Raw genomic sequence first — 18,111 nt, forward strand, 5'->3', positions numbered from 1 at the left:
ATAATATTTTGGCATGGATTAGATTGGTCAAAGGACTGGTTTCTATGCTGTAGTGCTCTATGACTATCTACGTGAATTTTCTTTGAAATTATGGTTTCCATGTGTTTTTCTGGCTTTATTCAAGAGCAAATTTACTTGATTAGCATTAAATCTTGCATATTTACCAGTCTGTGACTTGATACTTTCATGTACTCTAGAAAATCTTGGAGCAACAAAGCACTTTTGAGAAAGGGAGGATTGTTCATGCTAGGAAAATCATGAAGCCGTTTATCTTGAGGAGAGTAAAGAGTGAGGTAAGCCGCTCTATCTGTAATCTCTGTAAACTTTCAGGGTCTGACTTGTGAAACATTTAAGAGTCATTTTAGTTCTCACTTAATGTTATGCAGAATGTCAGAACATAATGTCCAGGTCTCTGTCAATGGGAATATGCAAATTCAATCACCAATGCTCAATCATCAATGACTCAGTATTATGTTTGCAATTAGCAGAAACATGCATCTGTAATAAGGCTTATAATTGATGACAGCATAGTTCTGTTGTAATCTAGTCTATGAGCAACTTCCTATTGACCAGTCCAGATAAAAGGATCTGACCTAAAATGTCAACTGTTCATTTTCCCCTCCCTGACCTGCTGAGTTCCTCCAGCATGTTTTGTATTTATCCTATTGGGACTTCAATTTTTGTGTCTCCCCTGTTTGAATTTTATGATTCAGCTAGTAGGGTAAGCTTGATACGCTACCTTTTGTTCAAGATCTCGGTGTCAGTAACAGCATCAATAAAAATTAATGAAGATAATAATGTAAGCATGCATTTTTATAGACATTTGGTAGGTAGCCAGACAACCATCTTGATCATAAACTTAACAAAAATGACACTGGTAATTCACAGGTTCATGTTTTTTGTGATAGGCAGAGATATGTACACAGTGTATAAATGCTACGGAAGTTAGCTTTTCGTTGTAAAAGTGCTGAAATCCTTTTGATATTGCGGTGTTTTAGTTGTTGTGCAAGCTACTAAATTTGAAATTAGCCAGTGTATCTTTTTTTTAAAACTCTGATTATTTATTTAAATTGTTTTTAATTGCCTGCAATGTGTTGTCTGTAATTTTAGGTCTTGCAGCAACTGCCACCAAAACAAGATCGTATAGAGATGTGTGCAATGTCACATCAACAAGAGCAGGCGTATACTGCCCTCTATAAGAAGTTAAAGAAATCTATCAGCAGTAATGGTATGTTTCGTGCCTGTAATGGTATCTAGTGTACCTTTTTTCAATTTTATTTTGTATTTATCTTGAGCAGTTTTTATAGATCTAAAATCCTTTAAAATATTTGTTCCTCCTTTGTTAGATTGAGACCACAATTTGAGTCAATCACTACTTTAACTACGTTTATAGATGCACCATAGAAAGCATTCTATCTGATGCATAATTGCTCGGTATAGCAGCTACTCTGCACATGACCACAAGGTACTGCAGAAAGTTATGGACACAGCTCAGTGCATCACAGGAACCAGCCTTCCCTTTGTGGATGCTGTCGCTGCCTCAGTAAAGCAGCCAACGTAATCAAAGACTCCATCCAACCTGAATGTTCTCTCTTCTCCCCTCTCCCATTAGGCAAAAGCCTGAAAACACATACCACCAGGCTCAAGGACAGTTTCAATCCCACTGTTAAAAGACCTCTTATACGATACGATAGGCTCTTGGCCTCAAAATCTACCTCTTGCACTTTGTTGTTTTTCTACATTGTGCTCTTTCTGAGCTTGTACACTTTATTCTGCACTGTTCTTGTTTTACTTTAGCTCAGTGCACTAACTTGATCTGTGTAAATGGTATCGAAGGCAAGCTTTTCACTGCATCTTGGTACGTGAAAAAATAATAAACAACTGTCAAGACCAATGTAGGGCAATATGATAGCATAGCTGATAGATCTGCTGCCTGGCAACTCCAGTGAACTGTATATGATCCTAACTTGAACTGTCTGTGTGAAACTTCCAAGTTCTCCCTATTATCATATGCTAAGTTCCTCCAAGTGCATCACTTTCCTCCCATAGTCCAGAGGCATGAAGTTTGAAAAGTTAATTGGCTACTGTAATTTACTGCTATTGTGCAGATGAGTGGTAGAATCTGAAAGCAGTTGGTGGGAATGTGGTGAGAAAAAAATCCAAATTGGTGTTAATAGGTGTTTCACACAGACTCCTGGTTGAAAGATCTGTTTTCATGCTGTATGACTGTAATATTTAGTATGTTAAATTGTAGCAGGCTTTATTTACTCATTATTATAGTGAATAAACATGTGAACCCATGTGGATTATTACCTTAAGCTTTGTACAGGCCACAAAGTTGATAAAGAATAAACTCTAAAAATGGAGAGAGGGTTAACTTTTTCCATTTGCAGAATGAGCATAAGTATGTGCATCAGACTTTGAATTTAATTATTACAAGTGCTCATTTATGTGTAGGGGTGTCCATAAGTCAGGTGTTTGTAACCCAGGAATGGCCAGTATAATGTTCACTCTTGATATTCACTAGATATAGCCAGCACCACTGAGAGTTGTATGGAGTAATCTACTGTTTAAGTCCATAATGCAGTAGTGTCTTGAAGGAACAAGTATTTTTTTTTACTGTCAAGTAACTCAAAGATCATGGTGTCATGTGACTTTTGCAGCTAGAACAATAAACGTGTTTGTGACTTTTAAGCTTTGGAAATGAGCAACTTTTTATTCTTCAGTTAGTCAATACCTATTACAACTTTTGAAAGATGATCCCTTGCAATAGATGAACTATTTAATTATAAACTTTTTTTGCATACTACAGCATAAATTACTCTCAAGTGCCTGTCTTATTAAACTTGTGGATATTTTGTACAATATGGTTGTTGGGCAGTGGAACGTGATTTGGTTGAGTGTAAATCTGCTGTGGTGCCCCATTTTGCCAAGTGAATCTTTTATCTGCTTGGTTCATTTTAAATAAGGGACGAGTCATAGTTACAGATTTTTACAGCTCAGAAATGGGTCCTCTGCCCACACAGCCATATCAACCTTTTTACCTGTTGGTTTTGTTTTCAAATATTTTACGAAGAATGCTTAATGTTTCTACATTCTACTGTTTTTAAGCTATACTGTAATTTTTGTGTTTATACTGCAGAAAAAAATGAGTTATGTAATGTGATGATGCAACTTCGAAAGATGGCAAACCACCCACTGCTTCATAGGCAATATTATACCACTGAAAAGCTTAAGAAAATGGCCAAGCTAATGAAGAAGGTAAGGCTCGTGGCATTTCCTAACTTTTATCATGACTTCTAGGACTTAACCAGCACCCTCACTTATCCTTGTCTCCTTTCTCCGCACCCCCTTGCCCCCTGTCCACCAACTTCACACACAAGTTTTCTACTCCCATCAGGTTCCAATTGTCATTCACCTCACCCTTCTCTAATGGTTCCCATTATTGCTTCCACTTGTGTTCCTATTTATCTCTCTCCAGCAGATGTCATCCATCTGTTTACTCACTTCTTGCACTTTCTCTATTTGTTGTTTTTCATGCTTTGTTTGCTTTTATTAATAATTCACCTGCTACAGTCTTCGAACTTTATCCCCATTCACCTCTTCTTCCTAGTACTACCTGCCGGTCATGTTACACCTCTTCTCTGTCCTCCAGTTACCTCTGAGTCCTTTCTTGTCACTCCCTTTATTTCTATGTCAGCCATCTCGCCTATCTACTGCGTCCTCTCGTGAAATGCTGACAATTTCTTTCCTCCCACGGGTGCTGCATGACCTGCTGAGTTCTTCCAGCAGGTTGTATTTTACCATAGGACTTAACCAGCTGCTCACCACAAAGTGCAGATAATGGAATAAAAATAAAACTTCGATTTAACAGTCAAATAAATACTTTCGTATAAAGAATGTTCTTAAAAGTAGACCTCTGACTCTAATGTAAGAATAGAAAACACTGGAGAAACCCAGCAGGTCACGCAGTCTGTGAAGAGAGAACCTTAACATTTCAAATTAATGCATTTTCAGAATCGGTGTCAGGTTTAATATCGTGGCATACAGTATGTCATGAAATTTGTTGCTTTGAGGCAGTAGTACATTGCAATACATACTATAATAGAGAAAACTAAATTACAATAGGAAGTTTGTGTGTGTGCAGTGTCAAAAAAGCCAAATTAAATATTGTAATGCAATGTTGCAAAACAATAAAACATGAAACCTTTCAAGGGGGTGGATACTTTTTATAGGCACTGTGTGTGTGTGTGTGTGTGTGTGTGTGTGTGTGTGTGTGTGTGCGCATGCGCGCACACATATATAAATAAATTTTAAATTAAAATGTAGTGCAAAAAGAGTGGGGGAAATATACTGAGGAAGTGTTCATGGGTTCATTGTACATTCAGAAATCTGATGATTAGGGAAGAAGCTGTTCCTGAATCATTAAACATGTATCTTCAGGCTCCTGTTCCACCTCCTTGATGGTAGCAATGGAAGAGGGCATGCCCTGGGTGATGGGGGTGCTTAATGATGGATGCTGCCTTTTTGAGGCGTCGCCTTTTGAAGGTGTCCTGGATGCTGGGAAGGTTAGTGCCCATGATGGAGCTGGAGCATTTACAACTTTCTGCAGCTTTTTCCAATCCTATGCAGTAGCCCCTCTGTACCAGACAGTTATGCAACCCATTAGTTAGAATTCTCTCCATGATAAATCTGTAGAATTTGTGAGTGGCTTTACTAAATCTCCTCAAACTCCTAATGAGATATAACCGCTGTCAGACCTTCTTTGTCATTGCATCAATATGTTGGACACACGATAGATCCTCAGAAAGGTTGACACCCAATAACTTGAGAGTGCTCATCCCTTCCACTTCTGAACCATTAATGGTGATTAGTATGTGTTCCCTCTACTTCCCCTTCCTGAAGTCCACTGAGTTGTAGTCAATAAACAGCAGCCTGATGTAGGTATTGCTACTGTACAGGAGATCCACAGCCAAGTGGAGAGCCAGTGAGATTGCACAGCTGTGGACCTATTGTGGCAGTAGACAAGTTGCAGCAGGGCCGGGTCCTTGCTTAGGCAGGAATTAATTCTTGCCATGACCAACCTCTCAAAGCACTTCATCACAGTAAATGTGAGTGCCACTGGGCAATTATCATTGAGACAGCTCACCCTGCTCTTCTAGGGCACTAGTATAATTGACATCCTTTTGAAACAGTGGGAACATCCAGCTGCAGCAGTGAGAGATTAAAGATGTCCTTGAGCACTCCTGCCTTTTGATTGGTACAAGTTTTCAGAGCCATATCAAATACACAATCAAGAACTGACACCATGCAAAGGTTCACCCTCTTGAAAGATGTTCTGATGTGGGCCTCAGAGACAGATCACAGGGTCACCAGATGCTGTAGAGATTCACACAGGTGTAATTTTTTCTTTTTAAAGCATGCATTAAAGGTGTTGAGCTCATCTGGGAGTGAAGCATCACAGGCATTCATGATGTTAGATTTCACCTTGTAGGAAGTAATGACCTGCAAACCCCGTCAGAGCTAATGTGCAACTGATTCCTCGAACTTCAATCAGAATTGTTTTCTTGCTCTTAAAATAGCCTTCAGTAGCTCATACCTGGACTACTTGTATAGGTCAGGATTACCAGTCTTGAATGCCACAGATGTAGCCCTCAGCAGACTATGAATCTCCTGGTTTATCCACAGCTTTTGGTTTGGGGTTTTCAGGTATGTTTTTAAAGGTGCTCAGTCATCCACAGTGACAACTGTGGCATATTCTTTCAGATTCAGTTATGAGCTCCTGAATATTGTCCAGTCCACTGACTCAAATGTTACGTACCCCGTAACTGGGTTGCCAAACCAGCAGAAATGGACCACTTAGTTGGAGTCTGGATTACTGGAACTAAGAAAGTTTTATTAAAGAAATAAGCAACACAGTACTCTAATCATAAGGATATAAATGCAACAGGTTAGCGATGATAAAACACACATGTACACAGAACTAGGATAATAGGATCAATCAAGCTCTATCGCAGTCTAGGGGTAAAATGATCAGTCTCAAGTGACAGAGTTCAGTTCAGTTTAGTTCAGTTCGCAGTAATTGCTGTTGTGCCGTTGGGGAGAGAGAGAATGAATATGCAAATTTGGATTCAGACAGGCCTTTGATGTTCCTCGCAGTTAGCTTTCGGGCGAGCCCTTTGTAATGTCTTCTGAGGTCACCAACTGTGACCCCTCCGTTCCGGATACGATCGTTCTTCTGCGGTGAACCCGGCACCCAGGCAAGGGTGGACACACACACCAGGTTCCCGCCAATCGTACCTTCTCACCCTGTGCACTTATGGTTGATCCCGCGACCAGACCTCCAAAACTCCCACCAACTTATGGGGGCACACCACTTTTCCAGGGTCTCGTTATCTCGTCGTGTCGTGGTGTGTCAGTTGCCTTAGCGAACCTGTTCCTTTTATCCCCCTGCTGGGGTATCGCCTGTCCATCAAACTTCAAACAGTTCAGGTTCAAAGCAACCGGTCTCTGACAATACTTGGAACTGTGTCTCCTTTCGTTAATCTCTCTCGTCTCCCATTAACATTTCTGAATGTTCCCCCCATTGTCTTTCTTATCGGCCTCAATCTTCTGATAACTTGGTATTTTGTCACATACCCCTATCCTTCAAGGATTTTTACTGGGGTAAAAATTATAGGCATGAATACATTATTAGATACACACGAATATACATGGTCATCAGCTATTTGGCTAATACAGAGAATTTTAAGTTGCCAACACATTGACAGACAGTCAGCAATCACATTTTCTGTTCCTTTTATATGTGTTATTTTAATAATCCTCTAAAACCAGGCTCCAACTTAGCAAACTTTTGTTTTTATCTTTCATAGTGGCCAATAACACTAATGAGTTGTGATCAGTGTAACTTCTCAGTGGTTTTCATCCCGGACACAGATAACAAGGGTCGTCCCACACCAACTTAGCATTCTTTGGCAAGGGCTTAATAAGAGGGTGGGTAATATCCGCAAAGTTTTTTTTGCAAAACTTCCGATAGTACCCCACCATCTCCAAGAACCTTCTCAGGGCTCTCTTGTCTGTCGGGGTGGGGACTTCAGAGATAGCCCGCACCTTAGCTTGTATCGGAGCCAGCTGCCCCTGTCTTACCACAAATCCCAAATAAGTGATTTTTCTGTGGCTGAATTCACTTTTTGCGAGGTTCACTGTCAGGCTGGCTTTAAACAGCCGTTTAAACAGCCTTCACTGAGGAAGACAGCAGGATACCGGACACTCAAGGGTGGCAGGGAAGAGAAGTGTGCGCAGTCACAATTACGACAGAGAAAGTACTCAGGAAGCTGAATAGTCTAAAGGTCGATAAATCTCCTGGACCAGATGGAATGCACCCTCGTGTTCTGAAGGAAGTAGCTGTGGAGATTGCGGAGGCATTAGCGATGATCTTTCAAAAGTCGATAGATTCTGGCATGGTTCCGGAAGACTGGAAGATTGCAAATGTCACTCCGCTATTTAAGAAGGGGGCAAGGAAGCAAAAAGGAAATTATAGGCCTGTTAGCTTGATATCGGTGGTTGGGAAGTTGTTGGAGTCGATTGTCAAGGATGAGGTTACAGAGTACCTGGAGGCATATGACAAGATAGGCAGAACTCAGCATGGATTCCTTAAAGGAAAATCCTGCCTGACAAACCTATTACAATTTTTTGAGGAAATTACCAGTAGGCTAGACAAGGGAGATGCAGTGGATGTTGTATATTTGGATTTTCAGAAGGCCTTTGACAAGGTGCCACACATGAGGCTACTTAACAAGATAGGAGCCCATGGAATTGTGGGAAAGTTACCTACGTGGATAGAGCGTTGGCTGATTGGCAGGAAACAGAGAGTGGGAATAAAGGGATCCTATTCTGGTTGGCTGCCGGTTACCAGTGGTGTTCCACAGGGATCAGTGTTGGGGCCGCTTCTTTTTACATTGTACATCAACAATCTGGATTATGGACTAGATAGCTTTGTGGCTAAGTTTGTTGACGATACGAAGATAGGTGGAGGGGCCGGTAGTGCTGAGGAAATGGAGAGTCTGCAGAGAGACTTGGATAGATTGGAAGAATGGGCAGAGAAGTGGCAAATGAAGTACAATGTTGGAAAGTGTATGGTTATGCACTTTGGCAGAAGAAATAGACGGGCAGACTATTATTTAAATGGGGAAAGAATTCAAAGTTCTGAGATGCAACGGGACTTGGGAGTCCTTGTACAGGATTCCCTTAAAGTTAACCTCCAGGTTGAGTCAGTAGTGAAGAAGGCGCATGCAATGTTGGCATTCGTTTCTAGAGGAATAGAGTATAGGAGCAGGGGTGTGATGTAAGGCGCTGGTGAGACCTCACTTGGAGTACTGTGGGCAGTTTTGGTCTCCTTATTTAAGAAAGGATATGCTGACGTTGGAGAGGGTACAGAGAAGATTCACAAGAATGATTCCGGGAATGAGAGGGTTAACATATGAGGAACGTTTGTCCGCTCTTCGACTGTATTCCTTGGAGTTTAGAAGAATGAGGGGAGACCTCATAGAAACATTTCGAATGTTGAAAGGCATGGACAGGGTGGATGTGGCAAAGTTGTTTCCCATGATGGGGGAGTCTAGTACGAGAGGGCATGACTTCAGGACAGAAATGCGAAGAAATTTTTTTAGTCAGAGGGTGGTGAATCTATGGAATTTGTTGCCACGGGCAGCAGTGGAGGCCAAGTCATTGGGCGTATTTAAGGCAGAGATTGATAGGTATCTGAGTAGCCAGGGCATCAAAGGTTATGGTGAGAAGGTGGGGCAGTGGGACTAAATAGGATAAAATGGATCAGCTCAAGATAAAATGGCGGAGCAGACTCGATGGGCCGAATGGCTACTTCTGCTCCTTTGTCTTATGGTCTTAAACAGTGCCACAATGTGCTCCTCCCACGTGTCACTCCAGACCACTACATCGCCAATATACGCTTCTGCGTTCTTTAGCCCTTTTGTCACTGAATTAATCATCCTATAGGGGTGTTGCTCACTTGGCTGACCTGATGTGACAACAATCCCATGTCCCGGCTCTTTGCATCGCCTCGGGACATACGCGTGCATGCCGTTTAATTAGCTCTCTTAGTGGGTCGCTTTGTTCGGAGATTAAGTGAGAGAACTCATCAGCAAAGTTGGTCAACACAATAGAGTTCTCCCATCTGGTCAGCACCACACTTACCTTTTCAAAATGGGTCCTCCCCTTATCAGGTGGCACCCTAGCCTCATTAATTTTTGTGATAACACCGACTATCGTGGCAAGCTGTTAGCATATCAAAAGCCTCTGTGTTAACTCACGTCTACAATAGTCAATAACATCCTTCCTCCTGTGTGGCCAGTAGAACTCTTTCATGATTCCGCCAACTGTTTTCCTCCCCACAAAATGTCCACCGAGGGGTATCTTGTGGGCCAGGTTAAGAATCTCATCCCCATAAATTTTTGGCACTACCCCCCATTCCTCATCTGCGGGCACGGTACTTGGTCTCCATTTCTTCCTTAGTACTGCCTCCTCCACACAATAGCCCACTGGCTCCCTTTTTAATTCTGCTTCAGAGAGAGCGCTGTCTCCGTGCACTCTAAACACTGCTTCCTCGCATTCCAGAACCTCTGCCGGTATGCCTCCGGGACCAACTCATAAATCCTGAGTATGGCCTCTTTCACCACCTCATACCTCTGGGCATCTTCTGCAGACAAAGCCGAGTAAGCTTGTTGGGCTTTTCCTTTAAGTACACTCTGAAGCAAAACCAGCCTACTTATCCCTCGGCCAGTCCTGACTTGCAGCAACTTTTTCAAAATGGAGAAAGTACCAATCAACATCGATCTCGTCAAATGGGGGAACCAGCCTAACCTCCTGGGTCGCCCTGAACCCTCCACCTTGGTTCGGCATGGGCCCCTGTGTTGCCATCATCTTTAACCTCTCCAGCTCAAATTCCCTTTCCCTCTGTTTCTCCAACTGCCTCTCTTCTCGCTTCAACTGTTTGTCCCTCCCTTCTTGCTCCAACTGCCTCTCTCTCTCTCCTGCCGTTCTAACTGCTTCTCTCTCTCCTGCCATTCTAACTGCTTCTCTTTCTCTTGCCGTTCTAACTGTTTCTCTTCATGTTCTAGCTGCCTGACCCGGAACTCGTGCTCGAGTCTCAATTTTTCCATCTGCACCTGCACTGCGTCTCCACCAGGTTTTCCCATAGATATCACCTCCAGCTCCCCTTGGGGAAACACACCTTTAGACAGATAATGCTCTATGATAGCTCTGTGCATCTCCTGTCTCCTCATTGTCAACTTCCCCTTAAAAAGATTCAACCATTTGGCCACAGCTGCCAATTCTACTTTTCTGGCATCCTCTAATGCCTCCAAGGTTGGCGCCTTTAGAAATTCCTCAATCTCCATTTCTGCTGTTTGTCTTTTCTTTCTTTCAGGAATTTTAACCCAATCAATTTACCCCGTCCCAAATTTAGCGTTCAGAATCGCGGAGGAGAACCCCACTTATGCTACGTACCCAGTAACTGGGTTGCCAAACCAGCAGAAATGGACCACTTAGTTGGAGTCTGCATTACTGGAACTAAGAAAGTTTTATTAAAGAAATAAGCAACACAGTACTCTAATCATAAGGATATAAATGCAACAGGTAGGCAATGATAAAACACACATGTACACAGAACTAGGATAATAGGATCAATCAAGCTCTATCGCAGTCTAGGGGTAAAATGATCAGTCTCAAGTGACACAGAGTTCAGTTCAGTTTAGTTCAGTTCGCAGTAATTGCTGTTGTGCTGTTGGGGAGAGAGAGAATGAATATGCAAATTCGGATTCAGACAGACCTTTGATGTTCCTCGCAGTTAGCTTTCGGGCAAGCCTTTTGTAATGTCTTATGAGGTCACCGACTGTGACCCCTCCGCTCCGGATACGATCGTTCTTCTGCGGTGAACCCGGCACCCAGGCAAGGGTGGACACACACACCAGGTTCCCGCCGATCGTACCTTCTCACCCTGTGCACTTATGGTTGATCCCGCGACCAGACCTCCAAAACTCCCACCAACTTGTGGGGGCACACCGCTTTTCCAGGGTCTCATTGTCTCATGGTGTCGTGGTGTGTCAGTTGCCTTAGCGAACCTGTTCCTTTTATCCCCCTGCTGGGGTATCGCCTGTCCATCAAACTTCAAACAGTTCAGGTTCAAAGCAACAGGTCTCTGACAATACTTGGAACTGTGTCTCCTTTCGTTAATCTCTCTTGACTCCCATTAACATTTCTGAATGTTCCCCCATTGTCTTTGTTATCGGCCTCAATCTTCTGATAACTTGGTATTTTGTTACACAAAACAGTCCTGTAAGTGCTCCTACACCTCCCTCAACCATCCCTTCTTGGTCCTCTCCACTGTTGCTGTGGTGTTTAGTTTCTGCCTATACACCGGGAGTAGTACAGTCCACCAGACTATACACCAGAGATGATCATACTTCCCATTGTGTGGGGGTGGGATGGCACGGTAAGCACTCTTGGTGGTATAACTAGTCAAGCATGTTTGCTCCTCTGATTTCCACCAGTAATGTTGGTGGTAGTTTTCAGAGACTACTTCAAGTTGAAATTCCTCACAATGATTAGGAAAGCATTTGGGTATGCTATTTTGTGACTGTTGATCGAAGTGCTCGGCTCCTCCAGTATCTGCTTGACATGGCATGAGGTGGAATGTACACCACTACCAGGATAATGGAGGAAAATTCTCTCGGCAGATTAAATGGATGACATTTGACCACTAGATGTTACAGGTTTGGTGCACAAAACTGAGACAGACCACCACATCAGTGTACCATGATGAGTTATTCATAAAGCCTTTTTCACCTCCTCTACCTTAAGGACTCAACTGACCTGTCTTTGTGGAGCATAGTGAAGCCATCAGCTTGCAGCACTGAGTCAGAAATGGAGGGTGTGAGCCATGTTTCTGTGAAGCAAGTACACAGGAGTCCCTGATGTCCCTCTAGTACTTCAGTCTTGCTTTGAGGTCTTCAGTTTATTTTCCAGAGACTGTACATTTGCTAGCAGCATGGTCGGCAGTAAAGCCTCTGCGTATCCACAGTATCTGCAGACCAGCTCGGCTTCCACACTTTCATTTTCTTAAAGAGGACTGCACTTGCAACCAAAGTGTGCAGTCCAAGATACACCAACATTGCTTAGTGAAATACCTAGTGGCTGTGATTGTGGATTTCAGCTGTATTAGTTGGTCCTAAATGGGAATATTTGATGATTCCCATTGGAGTTAACGCAAAGAGTTCCCACTTCTCAGCGCAATCTTAGCTAAACACTATTGACTTAACACCTTTTCTCAAATGTGGTCTAAATTAAATACTACTTTATCAAAGTTATCACCACTTTAAAACTTGGCAACTATGAAACTAAACAGGGCTTGTATAGTATGTGATTAAAATACAGCAAGCTAGTAATCTATTTATTCTCATTTTACTGCCAACTTGTATTCCATTTTAGGAGCCCACTCATAGAGATGCCAATCCTGATTTCATCTTTCAAGACATGGAAGTGATGACTGATTTTGAGTTGCACCGCCTGTGTCAAGAGTACAGCAGCATAAGGAGCTTCCAATTAGAAACGGACTTGCTGTTGGATTCAGGAAAGTTCCAAAGATTGGAGAATATTCTTTCAGAGCTCAAAGAGGAGGTAATATTTAAAACAAATCAAAGTTTGCAATCTTAGTTGATAAACATGGTGTGAAGCCACGTTTGAAATAAGTTGAGATTTGCTCTTGCTGTGATTCCTTTTATATAAATTAAATAGAATCTACATACAGCAAGTATGTTTTTTTGAATGTAGTGGTGTTTACATAAGAATGTATTCTCATTTGCTGATGTAATCTAGATACTTTAATTTTTCTCTGTGCCCCATGATGTTCTGGCTGGAACAGAAGTTCCATGGTTGAAATGCAATCCACACAATATACTGTGTATGAGTGTCTTTGAAGCACATTTAAGACAATTTAGAGGTGCAGGAAATTAATCCATTTTGTTCTTTTTACGTTTGTTAGAATTTTATCCAGATTTGATTTAACTTCTTTCATTTCTGCTGTAATATTTTCTATTAAAAGCCAAAGGATTTAGTTTTCCCTGGGACCAGGCTGAGTATTTTATTAGTATTATTTACTCATGGGTTATAGGCTAATTAACTATGTAAATTTGCATTTTTATTTTCATTCACCTTGATGATCTTCATTGCAAGTGTTTCAGGATGGACAACCTCTGATACTACTTGTCACGATTTTGAATCCACTTTCACACTGCCTTCACAGATAATATTAAAGTGGCTTCCCATCGTAGTTCTTGCCCCAGTTGTAGCTACATTTGTGAAACAATGAAATTTCTTCTCAACAGGGCTCCAGAGTTGTTCTTTTTAGCCAGTTTACTATGATGTTGGACATTATAGAAGTATTCTTGAAGCACCATAAGCACAGGTACCTTCGACTGGATGGCAAAACCCAAATCTCTGACAGGTAATATTATGTATTTGCATACTTTAGATGTTGGGTTGTATGAAAGATCTTGTAACCTCGCAAGATCTTGCAGCAAATATGAGAAACATTGCTTAAACCTACATGATCAAACAAAAACAACAAAATTGTGATTTTTTTTTTACAGACAGACCTCAGTTCTTTTTTTTGTAAACAGCTTCAGTTGTTGTTGTCGCCACTCTTCACTCCCGTACCTTACTCCATCTGGGAGTCAACACCTCCTCACCTGGATCCACCTACCACGTGCCTGCTCTGACCCAATACCAGCCACTCATCTGTTTATACTGATTATATACTCTTTCAGTCCAGATAAAGGGTCTCAACCCATTGAATGTCCATTTCCCTTCACGGATGCTACCTGACCTACTGAGTTCTTTAGGGGCTTGTTTATTTTTGTAACGTATGTTGATTTTGTAATTGTAATATAAATTATTAGCTCTCATTAAGCAAAATATTCCATAAAACTTAGAAGTTATGTTTCTGTGAAGGTCTTTTCACAGAAGTGAAGTTAACCCTCTACTGAAATTGGGAAAAAAATTGGGCTCTTTAATGCAGTAAAATACCAGCATGTGATGCCATGGTTTTTGCCTCTGTTCTGTTTAGAAATTACTATGAGTGACTTCAGGAAAACATTTGTGCTCATGCATACCCAACCTCAGACAGCCTGGATGTATGATTAGCGGCGCAGCAGACCTTTATGTGCTTTTACTGTGTGTGCCTCTTTTATTCCTCTTTGTATGAAGAGGGTTTGTATATCACTGATTTATGAATGACTTTTCAATTGACTTTCTTTTTCAGAATCCACTTGATAGATCAGTTTAACACAGATATGGATATTTTTGTTTTCCTCCTGTCAACCAAAGCCGGGGGCCTGGGTATAAACCTTACCTCGGCCAACGTTGTCATCCTCCATGATATTGACTGCAATCCGTACAATGATAAACAGGCAGAAGACCGATGTCACCGAGTAGGACAGAAAAAGTAAGATTAAATTTATGTCTAAAAGTCTTGGCCCATCAAAAGCATTTATTTTAAACTGGCTCAGCAGCAGGGTGTTTTCTCCTCTCAGTCCATTTTAAAGTCAGGTCATTGTTGCAATCTGACAATGCTAGGAGTGCTGTCCAAGAGATGAAAGCATTAGTTCTGAGGACTTTGAGTGCTTTCCAGTAGTTGCTTGGCACCACATTGGTGGATGCCTGGAATCTGGTTGCCTGCTTTCTGAGAAGAGTCACTGTGAATGAAGTGGAAAAATAGGCTCTTTCATCAGAATATTCTACAGTTCTTGTACCTTGGTAATTTTGTAAAGAACCTTTACACTTTTTTGCTGTTGTTACAATATTTTTGTTAGGAGTTGATTAGAACAGGAATATCCTTATCCTTTTGTGTGATGGCCATTCAGATGCAAATCACCAGCGCCTATGCTGGACGTTTAAAATCTGTAAATATATCCATCAATGGAGACAATGAAAAGAACATGGTTTGAAGTTCCTTCATGTAATATTTATTTAATAGATTAGTTTTCTTCCATTTAGTTTGGCTATTCTTCCCTTACCTTGTTCAACCCAAACCTAATTCATACTGCCAATTTTACAAAAGTTCTTCCCCAATATTGCAATCTAATTTCTTCCTTTACCATCAATACTGATGCTGTCACCCACCACTCTTTCAATCAATGTCTTCGTCCATTTTTTTCTGTTTGGTGAAAGAGATAAATAACAAGTTTAATGGGTAATACTGATTCTAAGTGGATTTCAGATGTTCTTTGAACTCAGCTAGATAGACCATTAGAAATTAGAAGAGGCAGGGATTGTTTATTCTAAATTAAGCACTGTATATAAAAAATTACTTGGCTTCGTCAGTGTGAATTCATTTGTTCCCCACTGTTTGCTGCTGTCAAACCCCGCAGATCTTTCTTAAGCCTTTGCAAAGTTACAGGCCCTCTTCGATCATTTAAACTTGAATAACAGCATGGCAAGTTGCTGGATACTTTTACTAAAAGTTTTTATTAAAGATACCCATTCATTTGCCAAATATGTTCTGTTTCACAGTAGCTCCTTTTATCTTACAGTTTTGATATATTTTCACATCTGGCTATTAAATTCATGGATACTTGCATTAATACCATTTACTCTATATTATTCTTCATCTCTGGAAGAATTTTGGGGATTTAGTGAATGATGCTTTGCTGAAGAGAAGTTTTGAGATTGAAATGTGTATATTGTCATCAGTTTTGAAGGTTACAGTTCCAGCCTGACGTTATCTCCTATTCTTTCAGTTCGTTTGGAAGTTTTCAGTGGTTTTTTTGCAGAAATTTGTATGCTTGGAAGCAGTGCTCATGAGCTTTTGTTCTTAATATTTGTATTTGCACTGCATTGAAATCTAGCATAAAATTTTTTCACATACCATTAAAAGTTGTCTCACTTTCCAAGTTATAGAGAGAGATTTATTCCTTGGAGTGTAGGAGGCTGAGAGGTGATTTCATGGAGGAGTATAAAATTACAAGAGGCACAGGTAAGTGCCCAGAATTGGGAAATTGAAAACAAGAGGATATAGTTTTAAGATTAGAGGTAAAAGGTTTGATAGGAACATAGGAGGCAACATTTTTATACACTGCAGATGTTCGATATATGCAACCAGCTGCCAGAGTAAGTGGTTAAGGCAGATATATTAAAATTATTTAATAAATATTTGGAGTTTAGAGGGATACAGGCCAAGTTCTGGGAAATGGGATTAGCTTGGATATATATCTTGGTCAGCATGGAGAAGTATGGGGCAGAGGATCTTTTTCCTTGTTATCAGCTAGCTAGCAAATGCCCTGCTCCCATTCAAACCAGTGAGGTCATTGAAAAGGCCATTGATTCTGTACTGGTAGTGAAAGAATGAAATGTTTGTAAGGATATCACATTTTGTTTTGTTTTTTTGTTTATAGAATAGTGCATATTGTTAAACTGATCAGCAAAGGCACTATTGAGGAGTCCATGCTTAAAATTGGGGAGCATAAGCTGAAACTGGAACAGGATATGACCTCATCAGAAACAGGTGAGTTATGCAGTTTAATATGAATAATTTTCCAAATCCTCTCAAGTAAAGTTGTTTGTGTTAGCCTACCAATTATCACTATTTCAAAAAGCCTGCGTATGTTTGACAATGGAGTCTGAACTACTTAACAACTCCTGATCATTCAACACAAATTGATCTGGTCTGCAAATCAAACAAGGTACCCTGAATCTTTGCCCTTTCCTTACCCAGTCTCTTATGCTTTTGCTCCTGGATCTGATCCTCCAAACAGCACCTGCAAACCTCTCTCCCAGCTGCAGCACCAGGGTAGCCAGGCACTCGTCTCGCTGGTGCACATTCCCGTTTGATACTTTAGGTGCTAATCCACATACATTTGGAGAGTAAAGTAGCCTCTTTATATGTGGAAAGTTTTATCAATGTATGTATTTAATTTCTTCTCAAGAGATTATATATTCCCATATAAATATCCCAGCAGTAATCAAAAGAATGCACATCAACCCAAGAATTCATTACTGAATAGCTGGAGGGCAGCTTACTAACCATATATTGCCATTAACTCACTTTCTATTCTTTCTCTTTGTTTACTTCAAAAATTCTTAAAAGGCTTGTAAACCCAAAAGTAGGCAAGATATTTTCCCTGGGCTGAGTATTCTGTGGCTTGGAGTACCAGATTTCCAAATAAAGGGCAGACTGTTTAAGATTTCAGAGTAAATTCTTCACTCAATGTGGTGACCATTTGAATTCTCAATCCACAGTAGATGTGGAGGTCTGGTCTTCAAGCTCCTTCAAAACACACATCCGTGGACATTAACTTTCTGTTTTCCTATTATGATGGTGCTGAGGCAGATCAGATGAAATCAAGCAGGCTTCACATCTGCTCATACTAAGTTCTTTTCATTGTTGTGAAATACCTTTTAGACGTGTTTCTAAGATTTTTACGTTGCCTCTAAATGAATGTGTTTTGGAGCTCAGTGATTCCAAATTTGTTTTAATATATATTTACTTTTTTTAAGCAGGTGAGGGGAGCATTCCAGTGAACATAGCAACTCTGTTGAAGACTTCATTAGGATTGTAGCAATGAATTTTCCTTTCCTGTGCTTCATAAGCACTGTTGCGATAAGTATGTTGGATTCTGTGTTGAACAGAAACCGGAGAGCTTCAAAACTCTCCTCCATTTGAAAAAACAAGTACCAAAATCCTGTATGTTCCAATGTGATGTAGCAGAGTAGCTTTTAAATGAGGAAAAGGAACAACGATTTTTGTGAGATACCAGTCCAGATTTTCGCTGCATCCAAACACAGCAGATGCAAAGTAAAGATGTGTATTGTTACTGTATTGCTGTGGTTCTACAGTTAAGACACAGACTTTCAATAACATAATGTAATTGGAAGTTCGCATCTAATGCAAGCATAGATACTACAGCATTACATTTCATTTCTTTATGTACTTGTTTTATCCATGTGCCTGTAACTTAATAACTTCCTCAGAGCAGGTGATTTTTGTTCTGATACTGAATTCTATTTGGACCATGTATTTCTGTAGGTTGGCTTTCATTGAAC

At 40.7% G+C, this 18,111-nt stretch overlaps 1 protein-coding gene across 3 annotated transcripts in view; it reads left to right on the top strand.

Moving 5' to 3' along the window:
* The window catches only part of LOC134345728 (SWI/SNF-related matrix-associated actin-dependent regulator of chromatin subfamily A containing DEAD/H box 1-like), an 83,960-nt gene extending 66,255 nt beyond the window's left edge, over window positions 1–17,705 (top strand). For 2 of the 3 annotated variants that reach the window (XM_063046852.1, XM_063046854.1), the window contains exons 16-23: window positions 198–293; window positions 1,111–1,228; window positions 3,143–3,261; window positions 12,502–12,690; window positions 13,398–13,516; window positions 14,333–14,515; window positions 16,464–16,573; window positions 17,566–17,695. In XM_063046852.1, coding sequence (XP_062902922.1) covers window positions 198–293; window positions 1,111–1,228; window positions 3,143–3,261; window positions 12,502–12,690; window positions 13,398–13,516; window positions 14,333–14,515; window positions 16,464–16,573; window positions 17,566–17,627 — 996 coding nt within the window. In that variant the 3' untranslated portion in view covers window positions 17,628–17,695. Of the gene's footprint in view, window positions 1–197; window positions 294–1,110; window positions 1,229–3,142; window positions 3,262–12,501; window positions 12,691–13,397; window positions 13,517–14,332; window positions 14,516–16,463; window positions 16,574–17,565 lie in introns of all 3 variants that reach the window. The other variant, XM_063046855.1, reaches the window with a different exon arrangement.
* The last annotated feature ends 406 nt before the right edge of the window (window positions 17,706–18,111 follow it).

This window comes from Mobula hypostoma, chromosome 4 (genome assembly GCF_963921235.1).
Source record: "Mobula hypostoma chromosome 4, sMobHyp1.1, whole genome shotgun sequence".
Taxonomy (NCBI): Eukaryota; Metazoa; Chordata; class Chondrichthyes; order Myliobatiformes; family Myliobatidae; genus Mobula; species Mobula hypostoma.